This window comes from Saccoglossus kowalevskii, chromosome 1 (genome assembly GCF_978046115.1).
Source record: "Saccoglossus kowalevskii chromosome 1, keSacKowa6.1, whole genome shotgun sequence".
Lineage (NCBI taxonomy): Eukaryota > Metazoa > Hemichordata > Enteropneusta > Harrimaniidae > Saccoglossus > Saccoglossus kowalevskii.
Genome location: NC_140641.1, coordinates 33889354 through 33905462, shown reverse-complemented (window position 1 = coordinate 33905462; position 16109 = coordinate 33889354). Strand labels below are relative to the sequence as shown.

Here is a 16109-nt window from a genome sequence, read left to right as displayed (position 1 = left end):
TTGATTTCAAGTTTTGTTTGTTTTCTTCTAACTGCAACAGAAATGGTTAACAGCAAATTACAGGAAGTTGAAGACAAATCACTAAAGTTTAGAGCTGTTGCCGTGAAAGCCAAGAAAGAATTGGGTGAAGCTAAGAAGCAGGTACAGTGTATATTCTGGTATATGTTGTTTAATAATGTGTTTTCCCAGGTAGCCGTATCATAACAGTGTACACTGTTTATTTCCAACTGTAACTTGTTGGTAACTTGGAATATTCCTCTAACTCCTGTCTGTAAATGACATACTGGGTACTAAGTATATTGGTAGATTGGAATAAGTGATTGCTACCTTGCTGTATTTTCACTGCAACTGAAAAACTCTAAGCAACCACTTGACTTCCTTGCAGTAGTACTGTTTAGGCAGTGAATATACTTTGGGTAAGGCTTTAATTGTTGTGCTGTGTTAGTAATTTTGGTATACATACTGAATATATGTATAATATAGAAATACAATAAAATGGCCAAGTACAAATCTTGAAATGTGAATTACTGCATGTAGACCTCTAGGGTTATAGACATACATGGATTGCAATTATCACAATTTCAAAAACTAACCCTAGATTAAACACTTTATAAAGACATTATAAAACACACCACACAGTACCATACAGCTCAGTAATGGATGTGGTGACATCCCCATTATACATGAAAAATTATTACGCGGGGTTATATTTCATTTCAACAGATAGCAACTTTAACTGAAGAGATGTCATCATTGATTTCTGAAAAAGACAAGTTACAGATGAAACTGGACAATACATTGAAGGAGAGTGATGGAAACAGACAGCAGCAAATTGAAAGCTATCAGGTATGTTTCAATGATATCTGATTGTTTTGGTCATCTTTTATTCACAATGTATGACTGACCTTGCCGTAATATGACAGAACCCACACTATGAAAGGTATTTTTTATCTATCAGTGACCATTTTAGCAATGGAGTACACCAAACTCTAGCATTTTTACAATTCTAGAATCAGCTCTTGGGCATGCATAGCTGCGTCTGCTTTGGATGCAAAATTGCTGACTGGTGGCCATCTAGTTGTTTAAATATGACTCTTATCAAGCACTTCTTAATTGTGAACCTTACTGTTCCATATCTATCATAAAAAAAATTACTGGTTGATACAAAGGCAATCTTTATGGCTGAATATTGCCTGTATTCATGTCAGCTAGTCTTACTGCTTTAAACTTTAAATCAAATTTAGCATATTGACAATAGTTTATGGCAGAATATTGCCTGTATTCATGTCAGCTAGTCTTACTGCTTTAAACTTCAAATCAAATTTAGTATATTGACAATAGATGTATTCATAACCATGTTTTGTTTGGTATCCCTTTATAGATACAATATGACAAATTACTTGATGACATCGATGACCAGAAAGCAGCAAGAAAAGCAGTGGAAAAACAATTGCAAGAAGCCAATAATGAAGTCAAGGTAATTGTTTTGATAATTTCATCTGTCATTCACTTCACATGCAGACATATAACTAATTAGAAGTTCTTAGTTCTAACCAGTTGAGTTCATTTAAGATAAAATTTATAATTATTTCTGGTTATTTAAATGATAATTGAGAAACAAGCAGATTAATATTTTTTGATGACCACATTGTTTCCTTGCCTGAAATTGGGGACATATCCATACCAAAATCTCTGACATGCCTTAACTGATCATGTTCAATTTTCACACAAACATGTCACATATATGCACATGCTTTCGTGATCAAATTTCATTTTAGTGCTGATATTTATTAAAAGTTGAGAATGTCTGCCATTCTCGAACATAATTTCTATCATTTTATTGTCTGATACACTATTCAGTTATCACTTTACAATTAAATTATCAGTTTATGGTTGTTTTATTTATACATCATTTTCTCTTTATAGTTCACTAGCAGTTAAAGGCAAGGTGTTCAATAGTTTAACTATGTTTTTCCATCAAAATTCTATAAGTCTATTTGCTCAACATTTAATCTGGGGCCTTTAACCCTTCTGCTATTGATTGCCAGTGTTAATATTGCCAACTGGTAGCAATTTTGTTACAAATGCAATTTCCGAATTCATATAAGGTATACATACAAGTTCAAACTTCATACATACATCAGACATCATATCTGACAAACACACATGCATTTTTGTCACCATCAAATCCAAAATGGCTGACTGGCGGTCATCTTGTTTAAACAATTTCAGTTCCATGGAGTCGTATCTCAAACGTGCTCGAACTAATCAAGTGAAAACTTCACATGTACATAACATATTACGTTATACATCTTGCATTTACCGGGTACATGTATAATACAGATGGGAACCATCCATTGACAATGACTTTTTTCTTATATGCTAGCGTCTCACGGAAGAGTGTGCCAGTGTCAAACAGGCCAAGGAAGACCAAAACAACCATTGTGAGGAACTTGAGAAACTTAAAGACCAACTACAGCTATATATAAGTGAACAAGAAAAAGAAAAGAGTGGCATTGAAAGGGAGAGAGATGTAGAAAAGATACAAAAAGAACAGATAATAGAAGAAGTATCAGAGGTACCTTGAAAAAAATAGCATCAAATCTGTCATTTCAGTCTGATATCTCTATTTTTTTTTTTTCACTATTTGGATAATTTTACTACTTTGGATATAATAATTATGTTTTCAATGACAAGTTTCTAATGTAAGTAAAACTAAACTTTGTGTGATCTTCTCAGCTGAAAAGCAAGATTAGTGACCTGGAAGATCAGCTGGCTAAACAGACAGAAGAATACCAACGTGCAACACAGAGGTTAGAAGAAGCCAAAAAGGTAGAAAATCTTCATAGTTGTGAAGACAGATCAGCTTAGAATTTCTATTGTGTTGTTTTCTATATGCTGTTACATTCACATGTAATATATATTTCATGTGTACAGATTTGGTCAATTCTCATGAACAGTTTATTATGTCTTGTACATTTTACTTCTAAATTTGTCTTTTTGTGATAATTTTTCACAATTCTACTCGTCTGCTTTTGTCCATACTGAGGTTATTTATTAATGGTGAAAATTAATTTGTTTCATATATCATGTTTAATTGAAAGTGCATGTAATAATGTGTTTGTACTACATTCTCACACCATCCAGGAAGCCTCCCATAGCAGTCTAATGAATTTAGAAATAGCTGACTATGAGCGTACTGTGTCTAGTTTAAATGCTGTAATCACAGAGAATGAAACCAAGATGTCAGAAAGTGCTGAAGAATTAGAACGACTAGAGAAGATCAATGACAATTTACAAAAACAACTTGAAATGAAGGAGACTCAGAGACAGCAAGCTGATGAAAGGAGTACTAAGCTTAAACAGTTATTGGTTAAAACAAAGAAAGATCTAGCAGATTCTAAGAAAGCTGTGAGTAAAGATTTATTATTTATTTATTCTTTTAAAAAGAGTAAGCTATGACGATGCACAAACATATGTCAGCATCACTAAGTGTAATGTATTCTTTATTTACTGTTGTGTTTTGATTTGAATCTTGATTGAAATTAACAAATAGTAATTTATTATACATTGTATTAATAAACATAGCAAATAATTTTTTTGTATTTTGTTGAGTGACTAGAGGGGACGCAATCTTTAGGTTCAAGTTAAAAGTTTATGCTTTCCTACTCTACCCTGAACTCTTGATAAATTGTATTTGTATATAGGAGAGTGAACAGAAGAGTAGTGATGCTGCATTACGTGGACAGTTAGAGTACCTGACGCAACAATGCGAAGAATTAAAGGTGCAAATTGCAGACATCATGTCACAAAACCAAAAAATGAAAGACCAGGTAATCTTCATTTATCTTATTACATGCAGCTTACTGTTAATATAATATGTGGCTTATACTATGAGGTTATTATGAGGATACCTCAAAGTATGTACGAAAACAGTACAGCGAGAGTGTCGACCAATGCGCAGCAGAGGTCGATGCAACTGCATACTGTCTGAGTGCATACTTTGAGGTATCCTCGTAATAACCTTATTATTTTACATCTTTTCCTTCCAAGGATAAGTCGTGGGAATGCCGAAATCCAAAATGTTTAGAACAGAATCAGCGAACTTCTTTGTGTGGAGTCTGATCAAAGGCTGGTGGCAGCCATGTTTGTTTTTATTATTAGTAAACACTTACGCACGTAGGATGATTGAAAATACCCTGTAAAATACCGCAAAATTACGGCATGCTGTAACTTATGGCGTTACGATGACAGATGTATAATAATGTACAGTTATGTCTAATATTGGAAACTTGCTGGTGATCACTGTCTATGTACATTGTTATTTCATACATGCATGTGTAAACTTATTCTCAACTGCAGTTGACACTTGCAATGTCAGATTTAAATGCATTCAATTGATGTTCTTTCAGTCGTGAGCTTGTAACATGTATCTGCCTGATGTTTTGAAATAGGGAAGAGTCATTAGAGAATAAATGATGCGCTGCTCATTAGTGTGTGATAATAGGAGAGGGATGTGTGCCAGAATGGGTGAGATGAGATGCAGTCAAACCTATTATTTAAGCAACAACACATATATATAATATATATATATAATATCAGAGGTACATTACTTGGGGTTTGTAACTACGGTGACATGATACCAAGATCCCGTCACAATCTCGCTCTCGCATGAGCGTTCCAACTCAGAAAAAATGCGATTGCGCATGCCCGAGGTAACTAGGATACTGGGATGTCCAGGTGGATCAAAATAGCTGCCCACGATATGACGTATTACGAGAACTATATTTTCTGTACATTTTCGATGTATTACATTTTTCACTATGATAGTGACAAGAAAAATTTATTTTTTTCATTACAAACCTTGAACATTGATATGCGTCATGTCAGAAGGTCGTAGCCTCAGTCTCGCTATCTACGAGAAGAGACTTGAATGGGATCTTGACATGATGTCACCATACAGTACTATGCGAGTTGCAAACCCCAAGTAATGTACCTCTGATAATATATAATATATTCACTTGTGAAACACAGCATGACCGGATTGTGCTACCGTGATCTAAGCAATGCATTCGTGTTTGTTTTATTTGAAAATTCTACAGACTTACATACATACTTTTCATTTACCAACAAAATTAAAATTATTGCATATTACATTAAAATCACTTTCACTCTCTCCTGATGCCTAAATTAGACAATTTACAGTAATCTGACCATAAAATTTTACAGATCATATTCAAAATGACAGAAATTTTATGTTAATGAATGGCGCAATCGACCAATGAGGTTGTGCCATTGCAACACATGTTATTATTTTAGGAAATAATGAACTACCAGTATACCACATTTTCTCTTTGACAAGCTCATCTCAAATAGAAGTGCTAAAAATGCATTTGCTGCTTACTGCATTATCAAAACTTAGTTTGATGATAAACTCACTTTTACTGATTCTTTAAGCTGAGGTGATATGGCTATTCAGATATAATATTACTTTATAATAACATACGAATAACAGTATAGTCGCCTTGTCCTTGTTTGTTCTTAGCTATTACTGGAGACTGATGAATGTGTTTTTATTATTAGTTGCATACGTCCAATGAAACTCACCTCCGTACAAGTAGATCACTGGAAGCAAAGATATCATCTTTACAACAAGAAAATGAGATGGCTAAAACAGAGTTGCTGTCTTGCCAAGCTGATTATGAAAGTTACAAGGTACTAGTAATACCAGAGATGCTTCCAACATTATTATTGGTATAAACAGTACATCTTTTTGTTTGCCTGTGTCATGAATAATACGTCTGTTATTTCCTGTGTTTAGGTACGGGTACATAGTGTACTGAAATCACAGAAGAAAGGAAATTCACAGGCTAATGCTGAAGCTGACAAACAGGAAAAAGAAAAACTTGAAAAAGTCATTGATCAATTGAAATATAAACTTCAAGAAGTAACGTGAGTGAATTTATTGATGAGTCAGAAATTGATACTCTATGTCTATCAATTGTAAAGTTGTTTGTCTGGATTGTATAATGAATTGTTGACATTTCTTTTTGATAGTAATACTTTGTCATCTACGTCATCTGAGTTGGAACTGCTACATGAGGAGCATGCTAGATTATCAGACAGACACAGTGATGTGGTGCAAGATAGTCAAAGAAAAGACAACATGTGGAGAGAAAGGTAATAAGCTTCTATAACATTTTATCTTGCTAAACTGAATTATGCATCCTATGTAAAATATCAAGTTTTACGTATAGTTGAAAAAATAATACTATTCTGATAAAAAAAAATGCTGATATTTATGTCTAAAGAATGGATGAAATGACAACAAATCTGCAATAGTACTGTATTATCTCTATTAGAAGCACATCTCCAATAGAAGTGCATATAAACCAAAAGTGACATGTGTTGAATACTAAATCATTAACAGGTCCCCTGTTGAAACATGTGAATGTATGTGCTGCTATTAAAGCCAATTCAGTAGACCATTTGAGATTTTTAGGTACATGCAACTTCCTGTTTGATATTTACACTTGTTTGAAGTCATTTCACAACCAGCTATGCTAAATTTACACAGGTTACCACAGTTTTTCAAATCAAATGTTTGTTGTATAGCATGATATTGACGCTTACAATGAGTTCATTTATTGCTGTCTATCTTCAAATTATAACACAAATTTTATGTCATTCACATGACTCAATACAATTATATACGTTATAAATTTTAGGTTTGAAAGAGTGCAAATGGAACAACAGACAGCCAAATATGAAAATGAAGAAGCCATGAAACATTTAGCATTACAACACGAAAACTTACTAGAGTCTGTAAAGGTGTGTACAACTAAAATGACATGTTTAATTGTTTAGTGAAAAGATGATGTGCCTGAATAGATGTGCCTGTAACTGGCATTAAAGCACCAAGACATACCGGTAATGTTTTTACGCCAAACAATAAGTCATTGGTGTTACTTTAACATTGAATTACAGAGTATATATGTAGTGTAAATAGACACTTATATAGGATACCGCAAAGTATGTATGAAGAGAGTACAGCCAGAGTATCGGCCGGCATGCAGAGGAGGTTGATGTGACCGCGTACTGTCTGAGTGCATACTTTGCGGTATCCTGCAATAACCTTATTATACATCTTTTCTTCCTAAGTTTACATCATGGGAATGCCGAAATGCCAAAAATTTATAACAGAATCAGCAAACTTCTTTGTGTGGGGTCATGTCAAACCGGGGGGGGGGGGGGGGGGGGGGGGGTTGCAATGATTTTATAATTAGAGGATGCTTGAGCGCATAATCGCTTCATATTTGGAATTCGCATTTCCTAATATGGTCAGATGCAAATAGCCAGTGCAATACTGTACTGTAAAATGACTGCATGCGTAACTTCTGGCATTATGTTGACAGATGTATAATACATGTATAACTTTATTCTAGACTCAGATGAGATCCCTGCAAGAAGATAACCATCATGCTATAGATAGTCTACAAAGACAACTAGAAAGCACAGAGAATGAATTATACAGAGTACAAAGAGAACAACAACAGCAGCAACAACATTTTGTACAAATGCATGAAAAAAGTATGAAAGAAATGCAGCAAGATATGATTGTTCATGCAGAAGAAAGAGAAGAGGGAGAGGTAATTACCTAGCAACACTGTTACCATGCTAATTCCTAAATTGTTGTGATGATGTGATTGCATAAAATTATCTGCAGTTTGTCAGGTGTGTGAGACAAGAGGCAACACATTGAGGTTTGCATAGAGGGTACATCATAAACTAAAAACCAGTGGGTGTACTAAATCAAGAATGAACTGTTCACAGCCATTTCAATTATTCTTCAAATGATTTTTTTCATGTAAACATTCACATACTTGTAGTCTTTGTTTTCTAATTTGTTGTCAAATTTTTAGCAATTTCTCTAGACCTTAACAAAGTTGTTTGTAGAACTTTTTCTTAGAAATTGCGTTGCTAACCCCTGGCCATATTCTAACATGGACTCGATTGTCAGCTGCTGTCACTTCTGCATCAGTGTTCATGCTTCTTTCATTTGTCAATGTCATACAGTCCACTATTTAATGTCTTTGCTTTGAACTTTGCGTCAAGTTCTGCTTCATGTCCTGAATTTATTTCTACATGGTAATGGGGAATTTTCATTCCAGTTAACCGAGCTTGCTGTTGCTAAGACTTTAACCCAGCATGGTCTAGGTGCATGCATATAGCCGCTGAGTATGAATACGTCAAGACAAAATATTTGACGAACTGAACTGCACTTTTCAGGGTCACCAGCTGTTCCAAAATAAGAACTGTTGTTAAAATTTGCATTTTCTCTCTTGTCATTTCTAGGGAATGGAACATCCAGATTTGGAATCAGCTCATGTGCCCCATACACCCATACCTACCAGCCCCTCTATGTTGCCATTAGATCAGTTACTGACAACTGGTGATGATAAACAAAGTGTTGCAAGTGTCAGTACTTCAGCAGAAGAAGAGCAACTGAAACACCAACTGATATTAGCATTGAAGAAATTAGAACATTTTTCTGAGGTAAGTTATTGCTGTATATTCCAGGAGAGATTTTTCATTTTGAAACTTTAAATTTATAACTTAAAACATGCATACTGTTTCTGTTCTGACCTAGTAATGAGTTGCTAATTACGGTCATACTGGGTAGATCTAATAATGAGTTTCCATCCGGTTCTAGTACTGAGTTGTTGTTTCTGTTCTGATCAAGTAACAAGTTGATGATTACTGTGGGATTATAGATCTAACTTCTCTTATTCTTACAGAGCCTATGAATTGCTTTCACAGATTGGTCCGCGTTTCTGGCAAAGTCCAAAATCAGAGACTATTAATTTGGGGGTTTGACTGTTTGTTCGGTCTGTCTGTCTGTCTGTCTGTCTGTCTGTCTGTCTGTCTGTCTGTCTGACAGAAGCCATTTCTCAAACATGCTTTTACTGATCACATTCAAATGTAACAACCATTTTGGTCCTCAAAATTGCTAAATTTTGATACTTAAATGTGTCCGGTAGCACTCGTGAAAGATGAACAAGGTAATTTCATTTAAAATTTGTATCATCATCGTGCATATTGAGGTATAGGTGCACATCATATTTTTAGCCCCCGCCGGATCTGCGTTCCGGGCGGGGGGGTATTAATTTGGGTTGTGTCTGTGCAATGTGCGTGCACATTTTCATGTTACCAGCTTTTTCTCACACATGTGTGATCCAATTAAGTTCAGAGTTGGTACAGAGACAGAAATTGATGGTGCTATGGTGCACATCAAGTTATTTTTTCGATTCTTCAAAGTTTCACTGTGTTTTTCCTTGATTTTTAACATTTTTCCTTCAAAATCCGACTTTTCCCGAAATTACCCGAGTTTAATCCGAGTTTTGATGACGCTTACACAGTTCTCGTCTCGGTGGAAATCAGTCAATTTTGTGAGGATATTGTATCCCGGAATCTTTATTTGCGCAACGCTTCTATGGACAAAATTGTGTCTCGTCAATTTCAAAGGTAAGAAACTGTGCTTGTTATGGTATTTATACACTTTGTATTATCGTTTGTGTCTCCGGTTTGGTGATCGTGAGAAACTATTGCTAACCTGGCGAGAGTTTCGCCAGAAAAACTGCCTTTTTATTATGGTTGTAGGAACTGATTATGTATTGTGTAAATTGAAAGTTTACCTCGTGACTTAAGAGGTTTGCAGTGCTCTCACCGGGATTCAAACGTCGTGGTGGTGTCGGCGCAATGCTGCTCTGAGACGCTTGCCAGACTCTGCCTCGCTCAAAATCATTATCGCCATGCTTGATTTCCGTAACATTTACATTTGTTTATGATTTCCACAGCTATTGTTCTATGAGATGCGTCCTCGCTGTTCATAAACAGCCATAAACAAGTTTAGTTGGGTCGGCATGTACTCATTGAAAGTGTTGGTTTATTTACGTAATCCACTGATCACGCAGTAGGCGAAGTTAAAAATATGTCGCTACTCAGGAGAGCTTGCCCACAACGCTAAATGTCCCAATATAAACGTACTGGTACGTTTATTTTTTCCACAGAAAAATTCCATCCGGCACATTTTTATTTGGGACGGTACGTTTATTTATTTTTCTAAATCCGATTAAAAAAATCCTGCCTTTTTCCCCATGAGAAACGAAGCCAAAAGATCGCACTAAAACATCAGTAAATCTGGTCTTTTGTGTTGCTTTCACCATGAGGTCGCTGAACTGTCATATTTAAATGCTTTATGGTAATTTGAGCACATGGGCACCATCCAGCATTTTGATTGGTTGATTAGCGACTTGACCTATCTGGTCATTATAAACACGCGTCGTGGGCATGGATAACATGGCGGATATTGTCTCATCGAGCGTTAACATGTAACCGAAAACATTTGCTTACGATAAAACTAAGTTGAATTTTACTTGCATTTCATAACAATTCAACGAATTTATTTTTTGTACGTTAATATAATCACTACTGAGTACTAATCAACAATTACAACACTTCGAAAACAAGTAAGCTACCGTACCGTGCTACCAACAAAAAAATAATGCATAGTGAATATTTGTTGTTGTCATGTGAACAGTTTTTTTGATTGACTGTAATTTTCCAACATTCCATGACATCTATTGTAGCACCAAATTAGGGCTTTTCACTCCTCCTTGATGCCTATTTAAACGATTATACGGCATCTTGTCGCCAGCCACGAATGTCACACTAGACGAACTTGATCGATACTGCCGACTATTCCATGCATTTTTTATCGACGCACGACGACACGCAAATCGAGAAAAGTATTGTCCTTGCAACAATTTTGCGCAATACGTCACCACTATACAGTGACTGATTTTAATTTTTATTCAACATTAAAACAAACTACAGTGAGTTGTTCTATGGTCGTATAAAAATAACTTAACTACATTAAGATACAGTAAAGTTAACCAACTAAACAGAATGCTAAATAAAGCTAAATAATATTACAAACACATAGAATCACAATAAACTTGTACGATACAGTACAATACAATACTCTAACTACTATTGCTAAGGAGTGGAAAATCACATTCACATTAGAGTCATAACTATGAAAAGAATATTTTTATATTTGGTGGAGCTGCTCATATATCATGAGCATACATTTTTGTATGTACTGCATTTTCCCAGCCAGTCAGACTACTTCGCTACTTCATTACATCTTGCAGCTAATGGGAGCATATATGCTACAATCTCTGCTTACTTTTGACTAAATGTTTGTTTGTTTTTTTCAGGTGCAGAGCCAGAATTTTTTTCTCGGAAAGCAAAGCCACTGAAACTGCATATACAATGTATTACAAAAGCATACTATTCGCTGCATGTCTGACAATTGTATAAAGTTTTGCAGGTCGTCTGTTTTTTTTTTTGAGAAGTGCTGTCAACCAAAGCATAAATATGTGTTTCTCTGTACATAAAAGTTCAATTTCACATGATTTGTTAATATTAATGTATGATAATAAAAACTTGATAATATTTTTTCTCGATTCTTGCACTTTATTTGTATCATTGTCATATGAGAAGTACTCTTGTCCTTATTTAGAGATATTGAAACTAATTCAGGGCCATAAACTACATGTAGATCTGTACATGAAGTACATGGGAAGTAAAGTTGTTGACACAGGTAATGTACACCAAGGATCATTGCAGTTTCTCAGTTCTTCATCTGGTGCTAGTACTTGTATGACAAACAGTATCTTTGCTCTGTTACTGTTTGAAATATCAGAAGTTTTTCGCTGGAACAGTTCTGTGATTGACAGTGTTCTTGTATTAGGAATACAGTTGTACAAAGAAGTTTATCCAAACAGACACAACACTGACTCTTCAACATATTTGCAGATCTGATTTGCATACTTGCATGTCATTTTACCTGTTGTACTTGTTTGTTGCTCTCTGGTGTTCTTGCTGAGAATGCCATAGAAATCATGTTTGCCAATTTACATCCAAACCAAAAACTGGACAAATTATATGTTGCAACTTTCAGTGTCATTCATGCCCTGTTTGATTGGATAAAGTTTTACGACTTGGAGGCCATTTTTTCCCTCAAAAATCTAAAAAAAACAAGCTTTTTCTAGCTGTTAACAGCTTTTTCTCGGTTATGTCATCCAGTTTTGTTCAAAGTTGGTACAGGGACAGGTAATAATTGTTTACAAGTGCACATCGCATTATATGTTTAACAAGTTATAAATTGTCTCAGAAAAGCCAAATGAATAAATTTTTACCCCACCCCCTAAAATTGTAACACATCAATTCTGAACATTTAATAACAGAATTTTAATACAGCTCATAATGAATTAATTCACTCTGACACAAACTAAGTTTAATATAAGTTTTTAAATTTTTTTCTCAGCGGGGGCTATGACATGACATGTCATGTCTTGTTTTTCAAGATTCGAACAAAAATGTCCGACTGATGACCATTTTGTTTGTTGTTGTGCATGCTGATTCGTCACTAATATATTGCATGATTCAGTTGAAAGTTTGTACATAAGTAGTATACTACCGGTAATATGTAGTTGTGTAATTTCATGTGACAGTCATTTTGTCTGAAATCCAAAATTCGCAGTCTGTAATTGTGTCCAGAATAATTTTCGCAGATGAACAGGGCTTTCCATGCTTGTTTAGTAAATAACTTGTGTTCACAGTTGTATCCTGTCTTCAATCAAGAATGGCTGCTTATCTTTCTGTGTCCTTAAATGTTCATTTTTGAGTATCTTTGTATCAACAGATTACAAATGATAATGAAGCGACAATCATGAGACTCACTGAGCAAGCTAAGGTGCTGAAAGGTGAAATCCGAAGACTAGAAAGAAATCAAGAACGAGATAAATCAGTTTCTAACTTGGAATATTTGAAAAATGTTACTATGAAGGTAATAATTCTTGATGATAATTGATTGCAATGTTCACATCCAAAGGCTGCATGTTTTCAAATACACCATTTGCTGGTGATATTTCAGTTTGATTACGTCACCATAAATGCGTACTTTTCCCAGCCCATAATACACGCATTAGTTACAACAGGTACAATAGGCAATTTAAGTACTCGCATTTTTTTTCACATGTGTACATATTTAGCCCATATGGCAGTAGCAATATTTTGTGTCAAAATCTAACCACAATTATTCATTTTAAGTATTAATCAACAGTATGTTTTTATTTCACTGTCAATCTGTTTTTGGAGAACAATTCTACAATGATATGCATAAAATGTCATTTTAGCAATGGTTTCCATAGACCACAATGAAAACACATTTACTTTGATTCTTTGGCTTGTTGATATATCCGTTTCATAGGACACAATGGTAAAATGCCCTAAAACAGACAAAACATGCTGTTTTCACATCATTTTGTGCATCGCTTTTCTCTGAATTAAAAATAAAATATTTTTATTCCATTTTCTTTGTCCTTGTGACATATGTAAAAGTTCTTGTGTAGCATTCTATCTTAAGTGAATTATAATATCAGTTGACTGCTTTCACTAGTGAGCTTTGATGTGAGTTCTCGTGTTTTATCAAACATTGACTGGAGTACTTCATGTAATGTGTTTATGTTTCTCTTTGTTACAGTTCATAACACTGCAGCCTTGTGATGAGAAGCGTCAATTAATCCCTGTCTTGAACACAATGTTACGACTCAGTGAAGAGGAAAATGAGAAACTTTGTTCTGCTGCTGAAGGTAAATAACCCTTTCTCCAAGTTTATTGTTGGCCTGGCCAGTCTTCCAGTCAGTCATTTACCTTTCCAGACGTTTTTGTCAGTTTTTGCGTTTGGCCAGACTTTCTAGTCAGTCATTGGCCTGATTAGACTCCCTAGACATGGCCAGACTCTCTCTAGTCAGGCAGTCAGTCATTTGCCTGACCAGACTTGTCGGTCATTGCCCTCCAGAATTCCTAGTTAGGACTGTGATTATATACTGTATTGTGTGTCATGTGTCAATGCTACCAATAAGATGTTCTGGGTAGTTTACTTGGTTTGTTTTGTTTTTTTACAGTTGAAAGCAGTGGACAGTCTTCAGGATGGGGTGGATACCTACCAAGATGGTCTGGTGCTGTCTCATAACAATATAAACCAATGTGACAATCTTATTCAAATCACTAGCTTTTAAGAAAGAAAGGGTGACAAATTTGGTTCCCTAGAAATACCTTATATTGAGCAATAGCAACAGTGGAATTAAGTTAAACACTTGGGTTTCATGTGGACTTCAGGCTCTATATTATTACCGGTTGTAGCCATGCAATATACTATGCTGCCAATCTGGTGTCAGCTTATTTGGGACTGATACCAGTACATAACTCCGAAAACTGCTCCTTTGCACTAGTCAGGCTTGTTGGCTTATGTTAAGCATCACTATGGCTAACAGTACTACTACAAAATTATTTAATGAACACCAGTATGTTGAAGTATGTAACATGTGTGCCAACCGTAGAATGGTTTGCATTCCACTCATAAGAGTGTGCAATTACTCAAATTGCGTGTTACCAATAACCATTCAAAAATGCATTGTGATTTATCAATTGTAGTGTAATACAGTAGGATAGCAGGAATTACTTATTCTGGTATCATCAAGATTTATATTTACTATAAGTCATTGGGGTTATATGTCAGATACAGTTCACATAATGAAAAATGGGAAATTTACTCAATATTTTAACCACTTCACAAAATACTGATTCATGTTTCTGTTCTAAATAGGGGGTAAAAGAACTTATAAACTTGATTAAAACAAAAAAACAGCCTGGATTGAGTGAGACACTTATTTCAGGCATATAAAACATGGTGATGTTTTCCCAATCTGATTGTAATCCAAGGAATAGGAATAGGCTCCAATTATTTAAAAATTTTTGGATAATTTCAATATTTTACTTTATTTATGACTGATATTTTTTTAGGGGGTTTTGCCGTTATTGATTTATAAAAAAAAGCTTAATATAGCAAATAAAACCACAGAGATAGTCATCAATAAACCAAAATAACAATGAATGAAAAATGGAAAAAAGAAATTAGAGTCTATACCCTGTATCAGATTGATGTTTTTCAATCTGCACAAATTTATAAAAACTGTACCAATGGTGTCTGGTATTAGTTTTATAGTTGGCCGGAGTTTAAAATTCAGATAACATGGATGGTGGCTACAATTTTTCAGAGACGATGCAAGACTTGATGGTATTTGTGAACGAGTCGCATTTATATCAATAACTGATTGCAATTTAGCGAGGCATCAAATATGTATGGTTTTGCCAACAATGACTATGGGGTGTTGAATGGTCAAATATCACAGAATAAAATATTTATATACATCTACTTAAATTGTCAACTGGTGGGTTGTCATAGGATGTACATATTATGAATTGTGATGGGTGTAGTGATTGGGGGTTTGTTGTGACATATTGTACCCAGAGGTTAAATAAAGTGGTCATTTTAAATGGGAATAAATATCTCTTGTTTTTTTTTAAAGACTTCAAAAATATTTCGACTTCTATAGTGTGGTCTTGTGTCCTGTATTAACCAGTCAAAATTATAGTTTAAGTAATTGCATTACATATTCCCTGTGATCGTCAAGTTTAAGAAAAGTATAGTCTGAACAAAAATAGTTGGATATGGCTCTAAAACTGCATTCACTTTTAAAAAAATGGCCACCAGTCAGCTATTTTAAGTCTGATCTGACAAATCTCATAGATTGCATAACGTTTAATGTACATACCAAGTTTGAACAAAATCTGTTCATACACAACTAAGATCTGGTTCCAGAATGGAATAAATGCTTGATTTTGATGAATTTTTCACATTAAAACCGTTCAGCCATCTTGAATTTAATTGTTCAATTAATACACAAGTAATTTGTGTGTCTTGACTTATATACAAGGTTTGAACAAGACCGGTCAAGGCATGTCAGATATTGCTCTAGAACAGCATTTGTTGGCCATTTTGAATCTCATCTGAGAAGCAAAATGACGTGAATCAATATTTGAATGAAGTATTTTATTACATGTACATAATAAAATGAGTCAATAGTTGATAAAATAGCCACAAAATTTTTATTCATATTCCAATAATAAAAAAGGGC

General features: G+C 34.7%; 1 protein-coding gene and 1 long non-coding RNA gene across 3 annotated transcripts in view; both read left to right on the top strand.

The window, feature by feature from the left end:
* LOC100366342 (uncharacterized) overlaps positions 1–15478 on the top strand; it is a 30543-nt gene extending 15065 nt beyond the window's left edge. For both annotated transcript variants that reach the window (XM_085500922.1, XM_085500921.1), the window contains exons 9-24: positions 41–141; positions 724–846; positions 1382–1477; positions 2387–2578; positions 2740–2832; positions 3148–3411; positions 3708–3833; positions 5584–5715; positions 5822–5952; positions 6058–6180; positions 6729–6831; positions 7446–7649; positions 8356–8556; positions 12773–12916; positions 13613–13721; positions 14037–15478. In XM_085500922.1, coding sequence (XP_085357048.1) covers positions 41–141; positions 724–846; positions 1382–1477; positions 2387–2578; positions 2740–2832; positions 3148–3411; positions 3708–3833; positions 5584–5715; positions 5822–5952; positions 6058–6180; positions 6729–6831; positions 7446–7649; positions 8356–8556; positions 12773–12916; positions 13613–13721; positions 14037–14104 — 2210 coding nt within the window. In that variant the 3' untranslated portion in view covers positions 14105–15478. The remainder of the gene's footprint in view (positions 1–40; positions 142–723; positions 847–1381; positions 1478–2386; positions 2579–2739; positions 2833–3147; positions 3412–3707; positions 3834–5583; positions 5716–5821; positions 5953–6057; positions 6181–6728; positions 6832–7445; positions 7650–8355; positions 8557–12772; positions 12917–13612; positions 13722–14036) is intronic.
* On the top strand, positions 9416–11523 carry LOC146750850 (uncharacterized). The gene is made up of 2 exons (XR_014929873.1): positions 9416–9525; positions 11283–11523. It is a non-coding gene; the product is annotated as an uncharacterized LOC146750850 (long non-coding RNA).
* Positions 15479–16109: the final 631 nt, after the last annotated feature.